Source organism: Macaca mulatta, chromosome 3, assembly GCF_049350105.2.
Source record: "Macaca mulatta isolate MMU2019108-1 chromosome 3, T2T-MMU8v2.0, whole genome shotgun sequence".
In the NCBI taxonomy this organism is placed as follows: domain Eukaryota; kingdom Metazoa; phylum Chordata; class Mammalia; order Primates; family Cercopithecidae; genus Macaca; species Macaca mulatta.
The window spans coordinates 197,363,400-197,389,234 of record NC_133408.1 but is presented as its reverse complement, the minus strand read 5'-3'; the positions used below and the strand labels follow the sequence as shown (position 1 = coordinate 197,389,234).

At 50.7% G+C, this 25,835-nt stretch overlaps 1 protein-coding gene across 3 annotated transcripts in view; it reads left to right on the top strand.

Moving 5' to 3' along the window:
- The window catches only part of PTPRN2 (protein tyrosine phosphatase receptor type N2), a 1,015,036-nt gene that overhangs the window by 634,156 nt on the left and 355,045 nt on the right, over positions 1 to 25,835 (top strand). For all 3 annotated transcript variants that reach the window (XM_028846528.2, XM_015135381.3, XM_077997823.1), the window contains one exon: positions 20,562 to 20,626. In XM_028846528.2, the coding sequence (XP_028702361.2) occupies positions 20,562 to 20,626 (65 nt within the window). The remainder of the gene's footprint in view (positions 1 to 20,561; positions 20,627 to 25,835) is intronic.

Genomic DNA, 25,835 nt, shown 5'->3' with positions numbered 1-25,835 from the left:
AATGAGTAGTTTGATCCGAATGAAGGCACCTGTTCTAGGAGGATGACTTCACCTGCTCCCACTCATCATCCTTACTGTGCGTGTTTCTTGTTAATCACACTGGCCCTCGCCTTCCAGCTCCTCAGCTCCCTCCTGTTCCTTTGATGGTTTACCTGTTGCCATGTGGATGGTGTTTTAGTTTGGTTTTATGTTGTTCCCGGGTAATTTGTTTTAAGTTCTTCACACTTTTCAAAAACAGTAAGGATCTTCAGATTTCTAATTATCAACTTCAAGAACAATACTAATTTCCTTGTCTTAAAAGAACACTTTGGAATACCTCATTTCTCCCACGTTTTCTAAATGGGGAGGTAAAGTCCTGGTTCAGCCCTGCCTTTGCCATTTCAGAAGGCATGTCTTTACTAGCATCCGTGCTAACGTCTGAAGAAAAGGACAAACTAAGAAAATGCAGCACCTAAGGCTATTTGTGGCAGTGCGTCCAGGAAGAATCTTTTAGGGCTAGGTTTGAGGACTGTGACTGAAAATTCTCAGAAAATGTGTAGATGGGGGAACGTGGCCATTTATTCAGATGCCTTTTAATACAAAAGAAATTAGTCAAATTTCACTGAAATTTGCGTTGGGAAAGTCAATTACTTCGTGAAATGGGTGGAAAATCTTATTACCACAGCCCCAGCCCTACCTCGGCCTGCTGACTCTAATGTCTAGAGATGAGCGATAAGGAGACAATTTCCATTTTTCCTCATCGCCACGCAGGACCTGGGGCCCCCCTTCCTCGTCACTTTTATTGAACATAGCAGTTTGCCCAGGACCACGCGTTGAAAATTGCTGAAGATAAACATTGTATTTTAAATTACTCCAGGCAACCAGGCAGACTCAAAAAAAAAAAATCATTTGAACAAATTGAAAACTGAAATGTTGATATCAGATATTAAATTAATGTAAGTGAGATTGAAACAATATCTAATTAAAATAATTTGAAAAATGACTTGGAAATTGAGGCTGACATTAGCTTTTACCAGCCTGTCGTTATTAATACTGTGCAGCCACGCTCCCTTTCCGGCGAAGCCCTGCCCACTGGCAGAATTCACAAGAGACCCGCAGATAAGAGTCTCATTTATTTACCCTGTTATGGCTGGAAAACAAGTGCTGAAGAACCTTGCTCGGAACCCTGAGGAGTGGAGTTTGACAAATTGACCTTTCAGTTTCCAAGGAGAAAATGCCTTTCAAATGCTCCACACTGATGTGCATGTCTGCGTTGCAGGCTGGAGTGTGTTCAGTGCCTTCGCTTCATACAGGACATTTTAAACGAGAGAGAGCAGTTTAGAACAGCAAAGAAAGTGAAGCGGAAGCTCCCCAGCTGCAGCAGCCTGTCCCGGAGTGGCCAGGGTGCGTGGCCAGCCCCTGCCGTGGCGGGGACCTTCGGCTGGGGAGGCGGACGTGTGTGGGACGTGTCCCGGAGTGGCCGGGGTGCGTGGCCAGCCCCTGCCGTGGCGGGGACCTTCAGCTGGGGAGGCGGATGTGTGTTGGACGTGTCCCGGAGTGGCCGGGATGCGTGGCCAGCCCCTGCCGTGGCGGGGACCTTCAGCTGGGGAGGCGGACGTGTGTGGGACGTGTCCCGGAGTGGCCGGGGTGCGTGGCCAGCCCCTGAGGTCTCCTAAGCGTCTCCTTGAGGCCACGCTTGTGACATCAGAAGCAGCACTTGTGGTGCAGGCAGCCAGAGCGAGGAGCTGCGTGCTCTGCAGTGAAGCACCAGGCACCTCTCAGAACATAAACAGGATGGGCAAATGATGTGTCTTCGTGCTTCTTGAACACACCTGCTCCCAGAACGGTCCTCACACTGTCTCATGGATTACAGGTAATTAGAGGAGAGCAGTTTGTTGTGTTAAAACACGTACCTCTTCACAGTCCATGAGAAGCCGCCTCAAGCTCGAGAGACCTGGCTGTGCTTCCCAGAGCCCCCGTTTTGAACTGAGTAGCTCTGGGCCAAGTCCACCTCCCAGAGGCTCCAGCCGCCCGTCTGGGACCAGTAACCACGGGGCCCTGCACAGGAGCCTGGGGCCATTTGGGGTGAGAGTCTCTGATCCCGCACAGCTGCCAGGAGGGTTCGAAACGAAGAACCTGGGGAAAGCGTGGACTGGAGCGGAGGACAGACCAGCGTCCACACCCAGCACAACACAAAGAGAAGGTGTCTTTGCCATTTCTAGTTCACAGTCCCAGCAAGGGTCATGGCAGATTCCATAAAACACTGAATAATTAGCAATTTTATACACACATCTGTGTTTAGTTATATTTGGCATAATATAAAATCATTAGACTGTTTCATATTTAGCCTCCCCTAAGGTTTTTCCCAAACCTGAATTAAAAGGAGTTTTATTTCATAAGCACAAAGCAGTTGGGGCAAGGAAGAGACTTCTCAGGAGACGAGGGATTTCCCATTCCCGCCGGTACGCCGGAAGAAACAGAGAAGTTCCCATTCCCGCCGGTACGCCGGAAGAAACAGGAGTTCCCATTCCCGCCGGTACGCCGGAAGAAACAGAGAAGTTCCCATTCCCGCCGGTACGCCGGAAGAAACAGGAGTTCCCATTCCCACCAGTACGCCGGAAGAAACAGATACTGGGACTGACTCTCATTCCAAAAACAACAAAAATACTAGAATATGAGGACATAGAGATAATTTTAATGTATCAGACATCTGGCAATAATTACATTATTGGAGATCCCAAGCCAAGTGAGAGCAGGAACCTGGGGACATCGGTGGGTGAGTGATGTTGGCCTTTATTCTGAGAGTCTTTTCCACACTGAGTGAACTTCAGCATTCATGACCTTGTGGTCTGTGGAGGGCAGGAGGCACAAGGACACCCTGATATGGTAAGGCTAATAGAAGACCTGCTACGTGGAGCTGGGACCCCCAAGAACTGTGACTGCAGGGTAATGGTGACTGATGGTAGAGTGTCTCAGCTCTCCGTTGGGCCCGAGGCCAGTAAACTGCCTGCATTCAGCGCTGTTCCTGGATGTGTGGGGGCAGGAGGTGGAGGGCATTTTCCCTCAGGGCATTAACCACAGCCAGGCTTCACAGGGATGTGCAGTCCCACTGCATGCTGCCTGGACAGCCACAACATCTCAAGTAGGGAATTCAGCTTCAAACACTCCCAGGTGGGCAGGCCTCCAGACGCCTGGCAGAGGGAAAGGCAGATCCTCTCCAGAGGACTCCTTTCTTTTCCCTTCTACTCATAAAGAATACCTGCAAGTAACATTCCAAGAAATTTGAGTCCACAATAAAAAATTTCAAAACATACCAGAGAATAGGACAAAAGTCAATTGAAAGAATGGACAACAAAAGAAAGCCTCAGATAACTATTGGATATGGGTCATAAATTTAAATATTTTAATATGATTAAAGGAACATAGGAGGAAGCTAAGTATAAACTACAGATCAATAGTCTTAAAAGAGACCACAATTTTTGAATAAATATAATATTTTAATGAAAGACATAATAGAAATTCTAAACTAAGGATATGAGTTTAATAGCAGATTAGATATAGTTGAAGAGAGAATTAGAGAAGTAAAAGATAGAACTAAGAAATTTTCTGGAATGCAGCCCACAGAGACAAATTGAAAATATTAAAGTAAGGGTAGGAGCCATAGAGGGCAGAGCAGGAGAATCTTACCTACAACGCATACGCCTTCCAGCAGAGTAGGAGAATCTTAAATGCAGTTCATAAGTGCTCCAACAGAGTAGGAGGCTCTTATACACGGTTCATAAGTGTTCCAGAAGCCTATGGAGTTCATAAGCAAATACTAATAAAAAAAAAAAGTAGCTACATTGAGAGCCAACTATAATGGGAAAACCATTACTGGGGAAGAGGCACACTGTATCACTGTCAAGGATCATCTTACACATCTTACACATGATCCATGAGCGTTCCAGCAGAGTTAGAATATTACCTATGATTCATAAGTGTTCTGGCAGAGTTGGAATCTTACATACGGTTCATAAGCATTCCAGCAGAGCGCTCCAGAGGCAATATTTGAAGATACAGTGGCAGAAAAATTTCCACCACGGATGTAAGACACCAGTACTCAGATTTCAGAAGCCTATGGAGTGAAAAAGTTTCCACACCTCGATTCGCGACAGTGAAGTTGCAGAATCTCAAAGACAGAGAGAGAATCTGTCTGTTTAGAAAGCAAAATTTTTTGTGTTTTAAAAAAAAAAAAAATTACAAAATTGAGAAACCTCCTCTGTCATAAGTGATTTTTACAAAGAGAGGAGGGAATAATAAACAATTGAGAATTGAAATTGGAATGCTAATGTAGATGCTTTGGCATATAAAAGGATAACAGGGGGTCATCATGAACAATTTATGGCTGTATATTTGAAATGTTAGGTAGCATGACCAAAATACCAGAATGAAAAACTCCAATAGCCCTGTAGCCAAGGAAGAGATTGAGTTAATAGTTAAAAGTCTTCCCACAAAGACAATATCAGGTACACATATTTTATAAACAAGTTGTTCCATATATTCAACACATGCACTCATACACATAACATCCCAGACTACACAGCTCATAAGGTTAGTATAATCTTGATGCCAAAACTCGTAATTACAGTACAGGGAATGGCAATTAGAGACAAATTTCCTCAAAAACATAAGTGTAAAAACTAAACCAAATAATAGCAAATTAAATCCAGCAATTGATTTTTAAAATATGAACAGTTAAAGCTGTAATTAATGTAGTCTATCACACTAATAAATGAAAAAAAATTATTATATCAGTAGGTACAGGTAAAAAACATTTGCTAAACATTAAATTCATTCATAATAAAAATGTTGAATAAAGTAAGAGTAGTTTGTTCTTCTTTTGATTTTTTAAAGACCCTACAGAAATATCATGCTTCCCAGCCAAACATTAGAAATGCTCTCTTGGAGCACCAGAAATAAGACAAGGATGTGGGCTCTCGCCCTCACAAGCATTTGCAGGAGGATCCACTTAGCAGGCAGTGAAGCAGGAAGGAGAGAGAAAGGGTGCACTAGGGAGGGAAGGGGCAAGACTGTCATTATTCACAGACAGCCTCATTATTCACTCAGAAGAGAAGGAAGAAGATCCAGGTAAACTAATGGAATTAGATAGTTTAGGAAGGCTGCTGTATGTGAAATCGTGCAAAAGTCAGCTGTATTTGTATATTTAGGAAAAAAAGTTAGAAAATGTTATTTAGAAATGATATTCATTTAAAATAGCATCAAAATTTAAAGTCTCAGGAATATATACATATTTTAAATATATAAGACTTTTATGGGGAAAATTATAAAACTTGAAAGATGTTGAAGACCTGAATAAATATGAGATTTACATGTTCACAGATTGGGAATAATTATGCTATTAATAACAATCAAACTTCTAGATTCAATAAAATTTTAACAAAAATCCCAGAAACTATTTATTTACAAATGTGACAAGCTGATTCTAAAATGTATTAGTAAGTACAAAGAGTCAACACCTGCCTTCTTGTGTAGACAGTATAAACTACTTACACTAAAGTAAGAAAGATCACATGGATCTGTACAGGGAGAGACACCTGGGCCAGGAACAGAACTGATTGATAATGGGGTTGACAATACAGATCAGTGGGAAGGATGGCCTTTACATGAAACTGGTGGGGAAATGGGGTATTCAATGAGAAAAAAATGAAATGACCTCTACCTTGAATCACATACAAGAATCAGTTCTTCAATGTCAGACTTACATGTGAAGGACAAAAATCTTTTAGGAAAAAAAACAGAATTATATCTTTATGATCTTGAGCTAAAGGAGAATTTTTTCAACAAGATGCCAGAAATGCGAACCTTAAAGAAAATGATAAATTAGACTGTATTAAAATCAGGAACTTTAAAAAGCCAAGCCACAAACTGAGATATGATAGTTGAAGCCCACATAACTGACAAAGTTTTGGTATCCAGAATGTTTGAAGAACATCTACAAAGCAGTAAGAAAAAGACAAATAACCCAGTAGAAAAATGGGCAAAACAAAATTTCATATAAGAGGAAGCATGAACGATGAACAAACATACACAAAGATGCACAAACTGATCAGAGTCACGCACATTGAAAGCCCAAGGAGATACAACGTAAATCTACCAAATCGGCACAGTGTTTAACAGCTTAAACCAAAGAGCTTACAGAGCACTAGGAACTCTGTGTGTTGGTGACAGGAGTGTAAATTGATAGAATCACTTTGGGACATCTATGTCTTAGTGGTTGTACTGGAGAAAATTCTCTACATGTGCCCAGAGACTTGTGAGAATGTTCATGGCTACACTGTTTCAGATGTGGAGGGAAAAATAAGAACCCAGTTTCCCACCAGACTGGGTACGTGATTGGAAAAATAAAGCATGATGCTCCGTATGTATAGAATGCAGTCACACAGCAATGAAAATGCATGAGCCACCCTGACATGCAAAACCGAATCTGAGTCTCAGAACACAGGGTTAGCAAAAGACGGAAGGCATATCACAGAACATGTATGTTGTTATGTCATCTTATGCAGTATTTTGTTTAGGGATACACACATAGGTGAAAAAAAAGTCTACATAAAGAAACTATGCACCCAGAATTCATGAGAATTATTAGCTTTGATAGGACCAAGAAGAGCTCACAGAGAATATCAAAGATAATTTTAATGTTTTATCTCTCTTTGGAGTGGCAGGTATCCTGGGTGTTTCCTGTCTTATTATTCTTTGGCACCCACACATATTTTATAATATTCTTTGTTATCTTCCTAATATTTAATGGAATATAAAATAAAATATTAATTTGAATTACAAATTAACCCCAAAACTTCTAACTTTCAAGAGGTCATCTGAGTTGGCGAGAGGAGTCATTTCCAGGAGCCCGTGATATGCATGTTTAATAGAACGCTGAACGTTACACACACGTCAGTAGGTGCACATGTAGTTTATCTCCCTAAATGTCCTTGCTATTTCTATACTAAGCAGGGTGGGTCCCTGGCTGTTGAGGTAGAAATGAGTGTCTTTGCATCGTGGTAAATTTCTAAAGGGGCATCTTTTCATCCCAGAGATCACTACGTTGCAAGTCCAGTCACCACGCAGACGTTTCTCAATGGGGTGGTTCTTGTGGGCACGGCATCTTGCCTCCTCTCTTCCTTCGAGTGGTCAGGCATCAGCCCCCGTTCACGATGGCACGGAAACTGCTCTTCTTCATCGATCGCCTCCTCTTGGCTTCCTGAGCCGCAGCACCTTTGGCCTCACCACCAAAGGAGGAAAGAGACGATGATGAACAGCCCACTTCCAGCACAGGCACGGGCAAGGGCACCCCCCTTCTCTTCTCCCTCTCTGGGAATTAAGCTTTAAACGGTATCTCTGGTTTTAGTAAATAATTGTCAGGAAAGCAGTTATGTTCCAGGGTTATTTTAATTCCTTCTGACAGTTAGCAAAATTAAACATCCAAACATTGGGGCAACATGCTACTTTCAGATGACTTGATGTCAAATGATTAACATCAAAACATTTCCTTGTGTTTTGTGTTGTTGCTGCGCAGTGGATCACAACACATTACAGGAACGTGCTCCGGCTGCTGGGCCAATCGCAGGCGCGTGCGCGTGCGCGCGCACACACACACCCACACACACACACACGTGCCCTGCCGCATGGCATCTTTCTGGCTGTGTTTTGACACAGTCAGCTATGAATGGGTTTGCTTTGCATACAAACCTACACCGCACCATGTGGGAAAGAGGAAGCCTCCACCAGCTGTGCAGAAGGGTGTACGTGTGTGATCCTGAGCCCGTTCCCACGGCGTCCGTGTGTGATCCTGAGCCCGTTCCCACGGCGTCCGTGTGTGATCCTGAGCCCGTTCCCACGGCGTCCGTGTGTGATCCTGAGCCCGTTCCCACGGCGTCCGTGTGTGATCCTGAGCCCGTTCCCACGGTGTACGTGTGTGATCCTGAGCCCGTTCCCACCGCTGCGTGATCCTGAGCCCGTTCCCACGGCGTCCGTGCGTGATCCTGAGCCCGTTCCCACGGCGTCCGTGCGTGATCCTGAGCCCGTTCCCACGGCGTCCGTGCGTGATCCTGAGCCCGTTCCCACGGCGTCCGTGCGTGATCCTGAGCCCGTTCCCACGGCGTCCGTGCGTGATCCTGAGCCCGTTCCCACGGCGTCCGTGCGTGATCCTGAGCCCGTTCCCACGGCGTCCGTGCGTGATCCTGCGCGTGTTCCCACGGCATACGTGCGTGATCCTGCACCCGTGCTCGTGGCTGGCAGCCCATGTTGGAGAGAATTATGAGACTGCAAGTCAAGAATCCTCAGATATGCTTGTATCGTTGGCTCTTTGGTTCAAAACTAAAACTATGGGTGTGGAAGGTATAGGAAACTCCCGCCCTGCACCACCAGTGCCACCACTGGCCTTAGTAATAGAGGTAACACCGGTGGCGTGATCATCCTAGAGAGAGTAACGCTTGAACGCTGCCACTAGGGATTAATTTGCCCATGCTTCCTACAAGTCACTTATTCATTCCCTCAACAGATCATCGTTGAGGTCCTCCTAGGTGCTGGGCAGTGTTCTAAGCACTAGGGCAAATCCTTGCTTTGTGGAACCGATATTCTAGAGAAAAAATGGATGATAAACAAGCGTGCATTATGTCAGAGGGTGATAAATGTTTTGGGAAAGAATGAAGCTGGATGAGGGGACAGGCAGGTGATGGGGTGAGGGCCCGACGTTGGGTGAGAACAGGAGGACCATGCCAATGGCTGCAGGCGGGCATTTGAGGCTCAGGAACAAACAGCAGGTACAAAGGCCCTGAGGCAGGCGCTGGCCAGGGCATCCCACGCTGAAGGGGCTGGAGTGGCTGAACAGGGGTGAGGGAGCTGTTGGAGGTGATATCAGGGTGGCAGCCAAGGGCCAGGTTCTGAAGGGCCCTGTGTCTGTGGCCGGGACTGTAGACCTCACTCTGGGTGAGACGGGCCAGCGCAGGGCTTTGAGGAGAGGTGTGAGTGTGTGTGAATGGCCAGCACCCTCCCTCCCCACTCTGTGTAGACTCAGCCCCTGTCCAGCTGTCGAGGAGTCCAAGGCCAGAGGGCAAGTGGCGTTCCATACTGGGCTTCTGAACATTTAAAAGTCTATGTGAGGCTCATTAGCTGTTAAAAAAATGCTTCATCCTTTGAAAAACGTATGTTCATAGTGAAAAAATTATTTAAATGATGTATATAAAGCTATTGTTTTTATTTCTGCAAATTAATCCAATGAAAAAGACAGTAGATTGGATTACAAGCCTGTGAGTAGTGATATTCTCTCTCAATGGGCTGGTAAGGTTTGGCTGAGTAATAAATTAATGACATACATAATTTTGTAAATTATTATATATTTATTTGTAAATGCATTTTATTCCCCTCGTTTCATGAAATCACTAGATTGTTTAATTACGATCTTCATAAAGTTGGAGTGTTTTAGACAGAAATGATTCAACTGTAATTGCACATGGGGTACAAAATGTAAAGTATTTTCATTAAAAATAAAAATGCATTTAAAATTGTAAACTAAAATTATGCTTCCAAAGTCATTTTTCTTCAAAAATATTCTAAAGCCAAATATAATTCAAAAAATATCAAAATTTTCAATCAAAAGTATTTAAATAAAGCTGAATTTTAAATTGTATTTTTTGACAATTTAATCAAATTGTAGCCCATATTTTTATAAGAATAAGACATTTGCCATTTGCAGTTCTGGCTCTGAGATCCCTGCGGTTGCTGATGTCATGAGCTGGTAGCGTGAGTCGTGTATGTCCTGTCTAGACTGACGTGGAAAGGTGAAAGGGATTGTGAGGTGCTGCGGGCGCCTCCACGTTTGTCCGTGCACCTCCAGAGCTGTGAGCCGACGTGTAAAGAAATGCCAGAGTGGGTGCCTGGCACTGCCAGGAACGAATACTTCTTTATGCAGAATGTTGGCTTTTCTGCAACCTGAGCAGCAGGATTTGACATATTCATTAATTTGTGTTTTCTCCTGCCTAAGCGCTTCCGCTCTTCAAACCTCCCTGTTCCTGGGCGCGAAAGGCCTCACGTAACACGTGGCTTCCACGGAAGGCAGGCTGCAGGGGTGGAGGCCCTTTCACGGCTCGCGTGGCAGAAGTGCTGGGTGCAGGGGACATCGTCCAGGCTCGGCCTGCGCGGCCCCTCCCAGGCCTGGCCCGGCACCGTGGATGGAAGAGCCAGCCAGCCAGCACAATTGGGGTCTCTGCAAGATCCAGAGCAGAGAATGAGTTGCTGGACCCACCTGGGCTCGTGGAGACACCGGCAGGTCCCGTGTGTGCCCTGAGGCCAGAACCTGCCGGCTTCACCAGGCGCGCTGTGCTGTGTCCGAGGAGGATGAAGGCGGCTCTGCGGCTGTGGGCCTGAGCTACTGGCCGGCTGGGGACATAGGGGACAGACAGGCTTGGGGAAGTCGGTGAGGTCAGGAATTTGGGTGGAGACACCACTGGACATCCTGGTAGAAGCAGCAAGAAGACAGGTGGGAATATCAGATCTGCAGAAAGGATGGGGCCTGAGGAAAGAAAACAGCTCTGATCATCGAACAGATGCCAGTCAGGGCCTGAGGACTAAACACAGTGCATGGAGGCAGAAGAGGGTGGAAAAGAGAAGCCTGAGGCCCAGCCGGGGACACGCCACACATGGGTCAGGGAGATGTTGCCACCCAGGACACCCCACATACAGGGGTGGATGTTCCCGTGGTGCCTGGCTGGCCAGTGGCTGCACAGAGCTTTGGCCTGGTCCTCTCCGAGCCCACATTCTTACCCTCGGGCCCCACTGCTTGGTCACAGAGTGCCCCAGATGCTGTCACACCCACCTTGAAGGCTGTTTTATGTTTCATTCTCCCGCCCCCTCGGCTGTCCAAAGTGATTTCAGCACAGATCTGAGCATAAAACACTGGTTCCTGCTCCCACCATCACCAGCCACACTGTGACCCTTGTCTCCTCCCCAAGGGTTTGGGGAAGGACGAGCTTTGGGGGCCGAGGAGGTGTAGGGTCAGCCGAGGACCCTGGGCGCCGTGTGCCGTGGTGGGACTGAGATTAAACACACGTAAATGCACCCCAGCTCCCTCCCGCTCCCAAGGCATCTTGCTCACACAGGAGCAGGCCTTTGGCTGAGAACCACTTCCAAGGAGCAGGGCTGGCTGCCGAGAGGGCTGCAGAAGGCCAGGGCTGTGCGCCGGATGGGACCTGCCTCCAGCCACCATCACAGCCCAACAAAAAGGAGCTGTACATGGCCCGGCTACGGCGCATCCTCCAGAAGGTTCTTGCAGGTGACGGTGTTGGGACAGCACTCTGAGTGAGGCAGGGGCCTCTCCACAGAAAGGTTCTCTCACCTGTACAGGAAAACCTGCTGTGGGGGGTCCTGGGTGGCCGCCATCCCTTCAGGACCCCTCCCCGTGCACCTCCCTCCAGCTGTGGTGAGGACCCCACCCCCCAACCTGCACCTGCCTCTGGGGCCAGCCTCTCCACCCTCGGAGACGTACCACCCTTGGGGGCACACCTTCCACAGCCCAGTGTCCCATGGGGCCGAGTGACAGCTTCCATGGCGGCTTCCAGACCTTTCCAACAGGTGTCAGGTTGTCAGGATCTCGGGATCTCAGGATTTGCTGAGTGAGAGTCTTTGGTTCTGAAATGAAGACTGAGGAAGCGTCACTGCGTGTGTTTGATGTTAAGACATGTTAGAGATCCCAGAACCAAAGAAATTTAGAGCGGGGCCTTCTCCAGGAAGCTTCAGACCCTGGCGAGCCCCCAGTCTAGAGGGGCTCAGGACACGTGGACCCTGCCTACCCCGCCCCTCTCTAAGGTCTCCCTCGGCCCCCAACCCATCCTCCATGCCACCCATGGTCCTAGGAGAGCAACATGTGCCCCAGTGCCCAGAGGGTGCGTGAAAGGTTCACAGCGTACAGTAGTGAGTGAAAGGCTTTGAGAAGGTTCGCAATTTTTTAATTTTTTTTAGGAGTTTTTAGGTTTGGCCTGAGCGACCAGCAGGGTGTTTCTCAACCTGGTATGAATAAAGACCCCATTTTTTCATAGACAACCTATTAGCACTGAGAGAGCCCAGTCTGGGAGCAGCCACTCCAAGGGAAGGTGGGGACCCTCGTGGGCCTCACGTATGGCCCTGCTAGAGTTCTTTTCAGAAAACGACATGGGGAAAGAGAATGGGCTGAAATAGGAAAGCACGGACATTGCTTATTTTTAAAAGATTCCTTTACAGGAATTGTGATCAGCCCTGCGCCCAGGTGGGCCTCCTGTCAGTCTGCGACAGGGCAGCTCGCCCGGGCCCAGGAGGCCTGTGCACTCCCAGCGGCTCTGTGGCCACCTGGGATACCCAAAAAGGAAAGGAGGTGCGGGCTGGGGTCCGAGCTCCGATCACTGAGTCAGCTTCCTTCAAAGCTCATTCCCCTTCCTCTTCCCAGGAATGACACCCACTTTAAGGAAAGCCCTCGGCTGGGCACCTTGCTGACATGCACGGGGAATCCTGACCGGTGGCTTCCAGTTTCGGGAAGGCTGACCTCAGGGCAGGGGCAGAGTCCTCAGAGGTCCCCAAATTACCCGGAGATGCTGACCCCCTGCACGGGGGCCCTGGGTGGAAGGTGGCAGCGTTGAGGCAGCTTGTTCAGGGTGGCTGTGGCACAGGAGGCAGCTCTTACCCTGGGGGTGTCCTTTCAGCTCGGCCAGAAAGCAGGCTCCACCCCATCAGGGAGGAGGACCCTTCCTAAGGAAGCCAGTGGTGCTGTCCAGAAAGCTAGCCAGGCCCCAGGTGCAGCTTCACCCTGGGCCCGGGGGCTCTCCCTGCCCCCAGCCTTCTAATGGAGCAAAGCCATTAAGCGATCCCCATTGTAATTAGGTTAGAGAAGAGACCTCTGCACATTCTTTCAGGTTAAAATAACGAGGATAAAGAGAGTAGGCAAAATTATTCCACTGTAGCAGCTTAATTATATGGAATGCTGCATAAATTGTCAAGTGCAAAGAATTAGTCTGATAAATTAAAATACTCATTAAATAGGCTATTGCGGAATTTTGAGAACATTATAGGGTTCCGCTTCTTCAGGTAATTTGCATATCCTTCATCTAGTGAATTTAATTTTAAAGGACTTCTTTTTTGTGTTTGGAAACCCTTTTTGTCTCCCATGAAGATAAAAACGGGCTTTCTCTGTTGTTCTGTGCCTTTATTAAGGCAGCTTCTCCAACTGTCTCCACGCCCTGGCCTGACAGACTCGGGAGGCCCAGAGCTCGGCTCAAAACGTAACTCAGACCTGGCATTTGATGGACATCTGGCTGAAGCAGGCTTTTTCTTTTTTTCCTCCTTCAACATGGTTAGCAGAGACTTAAAACTTGGCTGTGTTGTCATGGAGTTCATAAAAAGGAACAGAAGAACACTGAGAATCAGCAGGCATTTACTCTATACTTAAAAGGAGTGGGTGTGAGTCCTCGGTTAGACATGTGTGGGCAGAAGTCCCGTCAGAGGACGGCGGACTCCCCAGTGCAGATGTGTCAGGATCTGAGGTCAACACGTGTCCCAGTTCCACCAACAGAGTGGAAAAGGGAATCCACGCGGCCGTTTAGGGAAATCCGGTACGGCGTCAAGGATGCAGGAATAACGTCGAGAGGTGTCCAGGGTGGCCTGAGACCCACAGGATGCTGGGGACCACGAGGCATTGTTTTTCCTTTTAGGCATATTTGAGGTTAAAAAAAAAATCTGAAGCGACAAACCACAGGCCTGTGCCGCAGAGGCTGCCTTGTGCAGCGTTCACGGCGCAGGAGGAGGGAACGGCAGCCTCTCTGTGTTTCAGTTCTCTCTGCCAGCGAGAAATCTCAAAGTCAGAAAGTGAACTAGTGAGGACAGGCATCGCCGAAAGGGGCCGGAACACAGGACCCCATGAAGTCAGCTGATGCCCCACAGACGCTGCCTCCTTCCACAGCGCCAAGGGAACACACAGACACCCCCGAAAGCACTCGGCAGTCTCCAAAGAGATTTCCCTGGCAAGAAGCTGGACTCTGGGGACTCTGGGACCGGATTGTGTGTTTTCTGAGACTCCCCGGCACCTGCTCAGGGCACTGTCGGGCTTTCCAGAGGATGGTGGAGTTTCTTGACGTGAACTGGCAGGTTGCATGTCAGTGCCCAGCACAGCGCTGGGCGGCATCACTCAGCAGACGGTGTGCGAGGCCTCGGGAAGGGAGCAGTGACACCGGGAGCCTGTGGGCGCTGAGAAAGAAGCAGCCTGCGGAGCCCTCACTCCTCCTGCGAAGGAACCGGCCTGTGGGGAAGGAACAGACCCTCTCCTGGGAAACAGAAGAAATCAGGAGAATCCTGGTGACCTTTATGCTGTTGCTGTGGGTGCTGTTGGGGGGCCACAGCGATTCCGCTGTTGGGGGAAGACCTTGATAGCTGCGTCACCCGGAGCGGAGTCGTCGAGCGATGCTCCAGCTGATGTTTGACGTTCAGAACACAAGCAGAAACACTGATCGGCGAGTTAATGGCGCCGGAGACCAGAGCACACTGCAGTCTCAGACACGGAGCAGATACCTTCTCCTTAGGAATGACGGTGGCCCGGTCACAACACATGCAGCAAAACAGCTGCCACCACGAGGGCCGTGGATTCGTCGCTTGCTGGGTGCTGAGACCTGGGCCACGCTGGCTCAGAGGCTCCCACGTGGTCCTCACAGCTGCGGGGGAAGTGTGCATGGGAATCCACAGCCTGGACGGGGAGACGGATCGAAGTGTGGGAAGCGCTGGCTCCGGCACTTGGCGTGTGGCAGGAACGTAGCCACTGCCAGCTTCATTACTTTTCAATTACTTTACTCTGTGACTTCGATTTTGACTTACACTGCGGTCTCAGATTAGCTTGAGAATGAAACTGTCCCTTGTACTCTCTTAAAACCTTTCAGTACTTAAAAAATAATAATAATAATTAATTCAGGTTGTTTGCTTCAATTGCTGATTTAAACGGACTGAACTAAAGTTTAAAAGGCCCGGGGTCAGTTTTGAGAGGCTTGCCAGGCAGCACCAGGGGCGTGCTAGGAGGGTTGTCGGTGGCACATTTGTTTACTTATCTGTAAATTTAATTTTCAGCTGTTATTTTAGATTCCGGGAGTACATGTGCAGGCTTGTGATCTGGGCATACTGGTGATGCTGAGGTTTGGGGTACACTTGCTCCCGTCACACAGGTAGTGAGCACGTCCCCCAGAGGGAGTTTCAGCCCTTTCCTCCCGCCTCCCTCTCGCTGCCTCTCACATTCCCTCTTACATTCCCCGGTGTCTGTTGTTCCATCTCTACAGCTGTAAGTACCCGATGTCTGGTCCCCACTTCATGTGAGTGCATGTGGTGGCGTGTGGCTCTCTGACGATGTCTGGTCCCCACTTCCATGTGAGCGCATGTGGTGGCGTGTGGCTCTCTGATGTCTGGTCCCCACTTCCATGTGAGTGCGTGTGGTGGCATGTGGCTCTCTGATGTCTGGTCCCCACTTCCATGTGAGCGCGTGTGGTGGCGTGTGGCTCTCTGATGTCTGGTCCCCACTTCCATGTGAGTGCGTGTGGTGGCGTGTGGCTCTCTGATGTCTGGTCCCCACTTCCATGTGAGTGCGTGTGGTGGCGTGTGGCTCTCTGATGTCTGGTCCCCACTTCCATGTGAGTGCGTGTGGTGGCGTGTGGCTCTCTGATGTCTGGTCCCCACTTCCGTGTAAGAGTATGTGGCGGCATGTGGCTCTCTGATGATGTCTGGTCCCCACTTCCATGTGAGAGCATGTGGTGGCGTGTGGCTCTCTGATGATGTCTGGTTCCCGCTTCCATGTGAGTGCGTGTGGCTGCGTGTGGGTCTCTGATGATGTCTGGTTCCCGCTTCTGTGTGACAGCGTGTGGTGGCGTGTGGCTCTCTGATGTCTGGTCCCCAGTTCCATGTGAGTGCGTGTGGCGGCGTGTGGCTCTCTGATGTCTGGTCCCCACTTCCATGTGAGTGCGTGTGGCGGCGTGTGGCTCTCTGCTTCTGCATTAATTTGCTTAGGATGGTGGCCCCAAATCGTGTCCTTTGCAGCAGCGTGGATGCATTTGTTGAAGAAAGAACACAGGCCCCTAAGCATCAAAGTGCAGTCACAGACCCTGAAGAACCTTGCCTGTCCTCGAGAGGCTCACAGTCAGCTCGGGAGGCAGCTCTGCCTGGAACTCACCACGATGCCTGTTTCACTGACTTGGAAACCATTTCTCAGCTCAGGTCCAGTGAAGAGCAGACGGTGCCACTGAACCACAGCACATGCTTTGGAATCACCTCAGATGATTTTGTATTTATTGAACAATCTCTCAGACTCATTTATCAGCCTCACTCTTGCATGGGCATCTAAAAGGAGTTTTAGCGATCAACGGGTTAAAGAATCCTGACACGTCACACTCAGAGCCCCTCCACTGAGCGTCTCCACAGCACGATACTGGTCCCCACGTGCTCTCCAGGCCTCCGCAGGGCTGGTCCCCACCTGCTCTCCAGGCCTCCGCAGGGCTGGTCCCCACCTGCTCTCCAGGCCGCAGCAGGGTTGATTTCCACGTGCTCTCCAGGCCGCCGCTGGCTGGTCCACATGTGCTCTCCAGGCTGGCCACACAGCATTTCTCATGAGCATTCCACTGTAGCCAAGAAGATCATCCTCTGAGTTACTGTTGGCCACAGCCGACGGCCTTTCTGGAAGTTCTGCTGCCGCGTGTTCCTGGCGTCTTGGGAGGCCCCAGTAGAAAGTGCTCAGGCAGAAACAAGGACTCATTCCCTCCCCAAGGCCTCCAAGGATGCGCCTTGCTGCGCTGCCTATTCAGGGCAGCGGGAATTGCCGAGAGTCATCACTGCACTGGCCCATGCTGCCACCCCACTTCAGCTGGGGGAAATGTGCATTTCAGAACCAAGGAAACACGGACAGGAAGGCCCACTTGGGGAATAAACAAAGCACTGTGCCAGCAGCGCGGGGGACCGTTTGCATCCACTCGACAGAACTAGTTTTACTTTTTCAGGAATTTTGTGAGCCCGTTATTCATACAGCCATTGTGAAACACTGAATGATAAAAACACACTTAAATAAACTGTTTTAAGAGCAGAGGCGATCAATACTCAAGCTCACCATTTTATAACTGGTTTTCTACATTTTCGTGTCATCAGCGCCCTTGAGATTATTTCTGTCCTCCGTGTCTGCATGGTGGGAACTCTTTCCTGTGCACCTGCAGGTCTGCGTCTGCTTGGTTCGCCCCGCCGTGCCTCATGTTGAAATTCACTCCCCATGTGTGACTGGGCGTCTGCTTGGTTCGGCCCCGCCGTGCCTCATGTTGAAATTCACTCCCCATGTGTGATTGGGCGTCTGGTTGGTTCGGCCCCGCCGTGCCTCATGTTGAAATTCACTCCCCATGTGTGATTGGGCGTCTGGTTGGTTCGGCCCCGCCGTGCCTCATGTTGAAATTCACTCCCCATGTGTGATTGGGCGTCTGGTTGGTTCGGCCCCGCCGTGCCTCATGTTGAAATTCACTCCCCATGTGTGATTGGGCGTCTGGTTGGTTCGCCCCGCTGTGCCTCATGTTGAAATTCACTCCCCATGTGTGATTGGGCGTCTGGTTGGTTCAGACCCACCGTGCCTCATGTTGAAATTCACTCCCCATGTGTGACTCTGCGTCTGCTTGGTTCGGTCCTGCCGTGCCTCGGTTTGAAATTCACTCCCCATGTGTGATTGGGCGTCTGGTTGGTTCGGCCCCGCCGTGCCTCATGTTGAAATTCACTCCCCATGTGTGATTGGGTGTCTGGTTGGTTCGGCCCCGCCGTGCCTCATGTTGAAATTCACACCCCATGTGTGACTCTGCGTCTGCTTGGTTCGGCCCCGCCGTGCCTCATGTTGAAATTCAGTCCCCATGTGTGACTCTGCGTCTGCTTGGTTCGGTCCTGCCGTGCCTCGGTTTGAAATTCACTCCCCATGTGCGACTCTGCGTCTGGTAGGTTCGACCCCGCCCTGCCTCATGTTGGAATTCGGTCCCCAGGTTGGAGGCACAGCCTGGTGGGAGGCCTTTGGATAATGGGGGAGGGGCGCATGGGGCTGGGCGGATCCCTCCTGAATGGATTCATGCCCTCCCGGGGTGGAGGTCAGCGACTTCTTCTCTCTTCACTCCTGTGAGACCTGACTGTTAACGAGAGCCTGGCCCTCCCTCGCCCCCTCCTGCTTCCTCTCTCCCCATGTGAGCTCTGCACACTGCACGGCTCCCTTCACCTTCCACTGCAGGTGGAAGTAGCCTGGGGCATCCTCAGACGCAGACACCTGTACCATGCTTCTTGTGCAGCCTGCAGTACCGTGAGCCAAAGAAACCTCTTTTGCTTGTACATTGCCCAGCCTCGGGTGTTCCTTTACAGCAACACAAACGGACTGAGACAGCGTCTCTACCCATTCCCTTTAGTAGTTTCACATGAGCGCAGAAGCCGGCCGCGATGGGAGCATTTACACAGCAGAAATTACCCAGTGCGGCAGTTCACAATCCTGTTGTGCATGGGACAGGCAGCCTGCACACCATGAGCTGTGAGACACACAGGGCCGTGCTGAGGATGGTGAAGAAGGGGGTGTCTCTGAGCACATGTGGGGCCTGAGCTGCCTGGAAAGAGGACTGTGTTCTTGTCAGACTGAGGAGCTCAGAGCATCCTGGCAGGGGACAGAGAACGCCTGAAATGTGCTGAAAAGCCCAATATCTGGACAAGGAGAGTCACCTGGACCTCAGGGCCAGCAAGGCAAGTTCTCCGTGCTTGCAGGGGACACCACTGAAAGGCTTTGAAGGACCACTGAAAGGTCTGGATTTGGAACCAGAGGTCTGGATGTTGAGTCCAAGGATGGACAGACGCCGTTAGACTGACGGCTCGTGACACCCTGGGCAGTGTGGAGAATGGACTAGGGCCGGGCAACCTCTTGGCAACCACAGCCTGCAGGTCAAATCAGACCCACTGTCTGCTGTTGTAAATAAAGTTTTATTGGAACACAGCCACGACCATTCACTTAGGCGTGGCCTGCAGCTGCCTCCACACTGCAAGGCAGGGCTGAGTAGCTAAGACGGAGCCGTGGGCCTGCCGAGCCTGACCCAGTTGCTACCTGCCCTTCATAGGAAAAGGTTGTTCCCCTGTGGATTGGATTTTTCTCATTACTATGGGCTGGGCTTCCATTCCTGACCCTGACATCAGTGACTGTTCTGCAGCAGTGACCGGGGTGGTTCTCAGGTTGCTTTTGTATTCACTTTCTGTTCCTGAGCCTGCTTAAAAGAGTCCGCTATTACCCACCTGAGGGAAGCTTGCCGATCAGTCAGATGTCTCCTCTGTTTGCAGGAGGACAACAGCACTGATGACCTTACAGCTCTCTTGCCACCCAAGGCTTACGTCCGTGTCCTCCCCTTCCCTCCCCTGGGTTCCCACCCCATCCTAAAGCTTTAAAGGAGCTTTGCTTTAGCACAGTTTTCTGTCTGCCTCGTTCTTTCAGCGCAGTAGGTAATTACTTACATGTAAAAAATAATATGCATTTGCTCGAAGGGAAAAACTTTCCGTAAGACAATGGAGAGGCCGCAAAGGTGGGAAGGGCAGGCTGTGACAGGATCTCGTTTGCGTCCCTCCGAAAGGAATAATTTCATTACCCCAGATTAACACGGGGGTGCTACAATAAGGGGTGAGAGTAATTGATATTTTCCTGCTTCTCATCCTGTGTTAATCACAATCGCAAGGTCTCTTCGTTGGTAGGGTTTGCAGTGAAATTCCGTTTTTTTCTGGTTTTCATCTCCAAAGCGACAAAGGCTTTATGCAAACGCGTATTTCCACAGAGTCGTAAGCCAAGGTCAATTGCCTTGTGACACCCGTCCTCTCCGTGAAGTGAGGCAGGTGGGTTTGCTGTGTTGGTGCTGGGATTACTGAGGGTTCATTTCCATCTGCTAATTGTTTCCAGAGCTCATTTCCCGTGGTTTGCCATCGAGTGCAATTCGTTCTCTGAACGTCTTCCTCATTCTATATCAGGAGAAAACCAGGGTGAGGCTTTTATGAGAGCTAAATTATTATAGGATGTTCCTGTCAGGGCATGAACAAGAGGCCGCAGAGTAGCTGGTGGGGCTGATGACAGAAATACACACGCTCGGCTTGGCCTTCTGGGGAGTCTTTTTATCAACACCTAATGCTGGTTAATGACACATATTTCCCAGTAATTATACAGCTACGAACGATTACGTAATTTTAAAATAAGACGTTGCAGTTTGCAGAGCGTGTCTACATATTTCTCATCAGTGATTCACAGTAGTCCTGGGGTCCTGGTGGGACATCCCTTTCTAGATGGAACCAAAGACGCACAGTTGAGCTGGCCCGAGGGGGACCCAGTGGTCAGTGGGAAAATGGAGCCTCGTTCAGGTTCTAATTCTGTGCCTGTTCGTGACCCTTCCATTAAGGTAGATGGGTCAAGCAGTCGGTAATTGAATTTTTCAATGGAGAAAAATGCTCAGAGGTGCCCGGAGACTGAGGACCTTTCCAACCTGACCCCTGTGCTTTCTGATTTTTCCTAACAGTTGACAACAAAGACAAACTGGAGGAAACCTCTGGACTGAAAATTCTTCAAACCGGAGTCGGGTCGGTGAGTAACGGGAGGGGTGCCGTCTGCTCTGAGATCGGCGATGCTGTCTGGGTGCTGGTGAGCACCGTGAGAACAGAGGCTGGACCTGCAGGTTAATTCAGCCGAGGTCCTGTTTTCCGGGGAGGACCAGTGGGCTGCGGCAGGAGCATCCTCTGTGGGTGGGAAACGGGGACAAAATGTGCCTGGAGAGTTCAATGATGTCTTAGGGCCTTTGAAGTCGTAATTTAGTATCCCCACAAGAAAAAGCATTAATGGCTAAGAAGAACAGAGAAGCCTTCAGAAAACGTGCACTTCCTCCCCTCTTCAGCTGTTTTGTAGTTGCTAAGTGTGTGAAAATGAATATGGGCTAGAGGGATTCCTCTTTCCTCCTGGGATGCAGTGGGACATGCTTGTATCTTCAATATCGAAGGACGTATATTTGGGAGAGGTGATATAAAACGGGAAATGCTTCCATAATATCATTGAAAATCTATCAAGCCCCCGTGTGTCCAAACCCCACCATGCTGGTGTCAGAGAGGCGTCGGCCAGGCTCCGCCAGCAGCCAGAGCCGCGGGCACCGTCCCCTCACATGACAACTTAATGAACTGCACACAGAGCGCGGACGCGCCTCCTCTGAGGAATGGCGTGTGGCCACTCGTAAGTCAGTGCGGACCGAAACCAATCTGCGCTCTTGCATTTGAGATTTTGGGTTTCACAGCACTCGCCATTAGAGATAATTAACTGTGAAGGAGCGCTTATTTATGAGTGTGCTTGCTACACAGCAGAACCGCCCTCTGCGGAGCCACTTAAAGACAGGCCGCTTCTGTGGGGAAATCTCGTCCTCACCAGGCCCGAGACTCGAGACTCGGGCTCTTGAAATAAGAAGCTGCTTAATTGGCCGCTCTTCCCAAACAGAGGTTCTTGCGCTTCCCATGCAGTGCCTGCTTAAGGATAGCCTGAAGGGCTTGGAAAATGTCTACCTCTCGGTTAAATGACGGGCAGGGTGTGGGAGAGGACAGCAGCCAGTGACCGATGGAAACCGGCCTCACGGCCCGACAGGTGCTCCTGTTCTCGGTGTTTCTTGATGCCTTCCTGGCTCGTGCTGGATGAACGAGGTGTTGGGCAGCCGGTGATGCCCTGGTCTTTCCCAGAAGCTTACTGTGTCTTTAGCACCCAGCAAAGGGTGAGAAAGAAGCCAAGAGTCGGGGGGGCTGCCGAGAGCCACCTGCATCCCACAGAAGGTGCAGTGACTGATGCAGAGGGGCCAAGTGGCCTCGAGGTGGAGTCAGTGGGGGGCGGCTGTGACCCCGTGTCACACCAGCGGCTGTGTGTCTCCTACATGTGGAAGGAGCTGTGGTGTCCTCCTGCCTTTCCTCTCCCTCTGAGCTCATCACGTGGGGTGGTGTTTGGTGCTAAGTCATTCCTACAGGGAAAATGGTGTCCAGGAATTAGGGACAAATCTAGATGGACTCAGGTTAGAGCTGTCTCTGTAATCTGGTCAGAGAACACGTCGAGGCTGGGACCATCTGCTGAACTGTGGAATATTTAGGCCCCGTGAGAAGCGGCTGTGGTGGGCAGGGAGGTGGGTCCTGTGAACATGAAGGAGGCTCTGCCCGGAGAGGGCTGGAGGGGCAGGGGTGGGGGACGGGGAATGGGAGACTCTGGGGTTCATCTGGGAGGTGACCAGTGTGGTGCCTGGTGTCCAGACACACCTTCCTCATTGAAACCTGGACTCTGGCCACTCCAGGAAAGCGGCAGGACGTGGTGACAGGCAGAGCCACTGACTGGGCAGCTCCAGCCCAAGTGGCTTCTGCCGTGTGCCTCGCCACACTTTGCCTCTTAAGCATGGAAGGTCAGATGTTATTGTCCACGCACACATGAGCCGGGGGGATAGCACCTCCCTGGCCGCCCACTCAGGACGGAGCTCCTTCCCACACACACTTGGGCCTGGAGGACAGCACCTCCACGGCCACCCTTTCAGGACAGAGCTGCCCTTCCCATACTGGAGGAGCCACAGGGCCTGGACCTGTGGCTGTAGCCTCCCAGCTCCTCCCATCCTCCGCTGAGCACCTGTGATGTCTGGGCACTCCCCGCTTGGATTGGGGGAGTTTAGTCCTCCCAGCTCCTCCCGTCCTCTGCTGAGCACCTGTGATTTCCAGGCACTCCCCGCTTGGATCGGGGCATCTGGGTTTCATCCTCCCAGCTCTTCCTGTCCTCTGCTGGGTACTTGTGATGTCCGGGCACTCCCCGCTTGGATCAGGGGATCTGAGTTTGGTCCTCCCAGTTCCTCCCATCCTCCGCTGGGTACCTGTGATGTCCAGGCACTCCCCGCTTGGATCAGGGGATCTGAGTTTGGTCCTCCCAGCTCCTCCCATCCTCCGCTGGGTACCTGTGATGTCCGGGCACTCCCCGCTTGGATCAGGGGATCTGAGTTTGGTCCTCCCAGCTCCTCCCATCCTCCGCTGGGTACCTGTGATGTCCAGGCACTCCCCGCTTGGATCAGGGGATCTGAGTTTGGTCCTCCCAGCTCCTCCCATCCTCCGCTGAGCACCTGTGATGTCCAGGCACTCCCCGCTTGGATCAGGGAATCTGAGTTTTGTCCTCCCAGCTCCTCCCATCCTCTGCTGGGTGCCTGTGATGTCCAGGCACTCCCCGCTTGTATCAGGGGATCTGAGTTTGGTCCTCCCAGCTCCTCCCGTCCTCCGGTGGACACCTGTGATGTCCAGGCACTCCCCGCTTGGATTGGGGAATCTGGGTTTTGTGCTGTACTTGGTGCTTCCTTTCACTCAGGCCCTTTCTTGACTCTGCAGAGCCGCCCCTCGCCATCTGTTTCACGGTGGCCTACCGTGGTCTCTGTGCTCACCCTGTGACTCTCCTTCCTCTGTTGTCAAACGGGGGTCATCACAGAACCCGCACCACCGGGTTGTGTGCAGGTTTCTGGGTGGCGGAGTGCGGACGAGTGAGCACTCGTAAACATTCACTGTCATTCTCACCGTGGTCCTGACGCCCCCACAGCATTTGGATTAGGCAGGGGTTGGACCTTCTGGCTCCGTCCACCGTGTCTCAGCACCCTCTGTCACGCCTTCGCCTCTCCCTCCCTCGATGCTACATGACGGATTATTTCCTGAAATTGTTTCCCACGTTCCCTCCTCCTCTGTGTCTAATCTGTTGTAAAACCCAAATGTTGGGTACTTTTCTCTTGGTTACTGTATTTTTCACTTAGGAAAACTTTTTATTTAGTAATTTATCAAATCTGTTCTTTTACCTTCTACTTTGATTATGTGTTCGATACCATCTTTTATCTTTTCAGTCATTTTAAACCTACTTATTTTACAGTCTCATCCACACCCTCCGGCTGTTTCCTAGTCTTAGGTTTCTACAACTCCTGCTCATCACGTCTGCTGAACGCCTCCTGCGGGTCTGTCCTCTTTCGTGGTTGATGAAGTCTTTCTTTAGAATTGTGAGCTTACCTTCAGCAGGGATTGATGATACTGAAGTGTGAATTTCTATGTGAGAGTTTCTGGATAAGAAGTTTTGCCCTCAGTGTCCCAGCGGATCCACTGTCGTGTCAATTGTCCCCCTGGGAGTTTCTGCGCCATTCAGTGACGTGTGGACCTTGCTCTGGCATGTGCACAGGCCTGGGGTTCCGCCCCCTCCCCACTTCCCCAGCTGGTGGGTGGTGTGTTCCTGGGCTTCAGTCTTGAGGGAGGCAGGTCCTCAAGGTCCTGGGCCTCATGTGGAGCCCCCATCTCCATCCACCCCAAGGCCGCATGGGCTGTGGCTGTCGGAACTCACCCCCCAGCTCTCGGCTTCCACACACTGGGATCCAAGGAAAGGTTCCAAATGTCCAAGAGCCACTTGAGCAGCAGCTCCCGGTCACGCCTGGTTTCGATGGCTCCGTTCCGTGTTGGAATCTGGAGATCCCCTTTCTTCCTGTGCTCGTGGCTTCGTGCTCCTCAGAGCCGATGCCGTGTGTCATGTGGGATTTCGATGTGCGTGTCTGAGGGTCCCTGCTCAGCCTCTGTTTAGTGGGCTGTTCGTTCGCTCATTCCTGGATATTTATACATGTCAGGCAGGTTTTAAGAACTGAAACTACAGCAGTGAACAAAACAGACAAACCTTCCATCGCAGAGCTCCCATCCCAGGTGGAGCTGGAGCTGCATCGAGGAATAAGGCCCGTCGTTTCCTGAAGGCAGAACCCGGCCGTCACCTGCATTGCTTTCTGCACTCACTCGGGCGACCGCCATCTCTTCCCTTCACGTCGACCAGCTCCTCCTCTGTCAGTTCTACAGCTCGGACCCTCCAGGGCCTGGGTCCCTCCTCCTTTCTGCCCGTGCTCTCTCCTGCAGGGAACTCACCTGGGCCCTGGCTTTTTATATCATGTGTTTGGTGATGATCCCCAGCTTCACCGTGTCTCCAGCCCTGACCCGTTCACTGAGCAACAGACGTGTGTGGCCACAGGCCGCCTCCGTTTCTCTCCTGGGAGATCCGCAGGGGAGACTCACACTTAATGTGGACCACGCAGGGCTCTTGAGCTTCCTGCCAGAGCCTGTTTCTCCCCCTAGGTTTTCTCATCTCTTATTGGAAATGGCATCACTTTTCCTTGTGAAGCTCTGTCTAGGAAGTAGATTGATTCAATGCATGGAAATCTGAATTGCTGCTCAGATTATCTGTGAAGTGGACTATTTAACTCTAGAAAGAATTGGCCTGTGCCCACCCCCGATGCCCACCCATCTCATGTGTGGGCAGGGAGGTTCTGCCTAGACTTGGGCTGATGGGCTTCCTGCGGGGGACCGTGGGGGCCGAGGGCAGGAGCAGGAGCTCACCTGCACGGCACCACGCCTCTGCTTCCATCCACGTCCGACCTGTGTCCTCTGTGGCCCCTGAGTGAGCAGAGGATGGACCTTGCCATTCCCGGGGCAGAGGCTCCATCATCCCTGGGACCGAAAATGATGAAACCCTAGAGTAATGTTTATTTTACCCACTGGTTACAATCTGGCCACAAGGAGCTCATCCACCCTGACCTGCCTGTCTTCCTGGCCATCTCCAGATATTCCCTCGTTCCACTAAATGCTGGAGACCAGCTCCTGGAGCGCCATCCTTCTCCACGTGGCCATTTTACATTTCAAAAGAGAGTTCTTCTCGAGCTCTTGACTCCATGGACGTCGTGCCCAGCAGGCCCTCAAGCCCAGCGTCTGTGCCTCCCGCTTCATCCCTGCCCGTCTCCGTC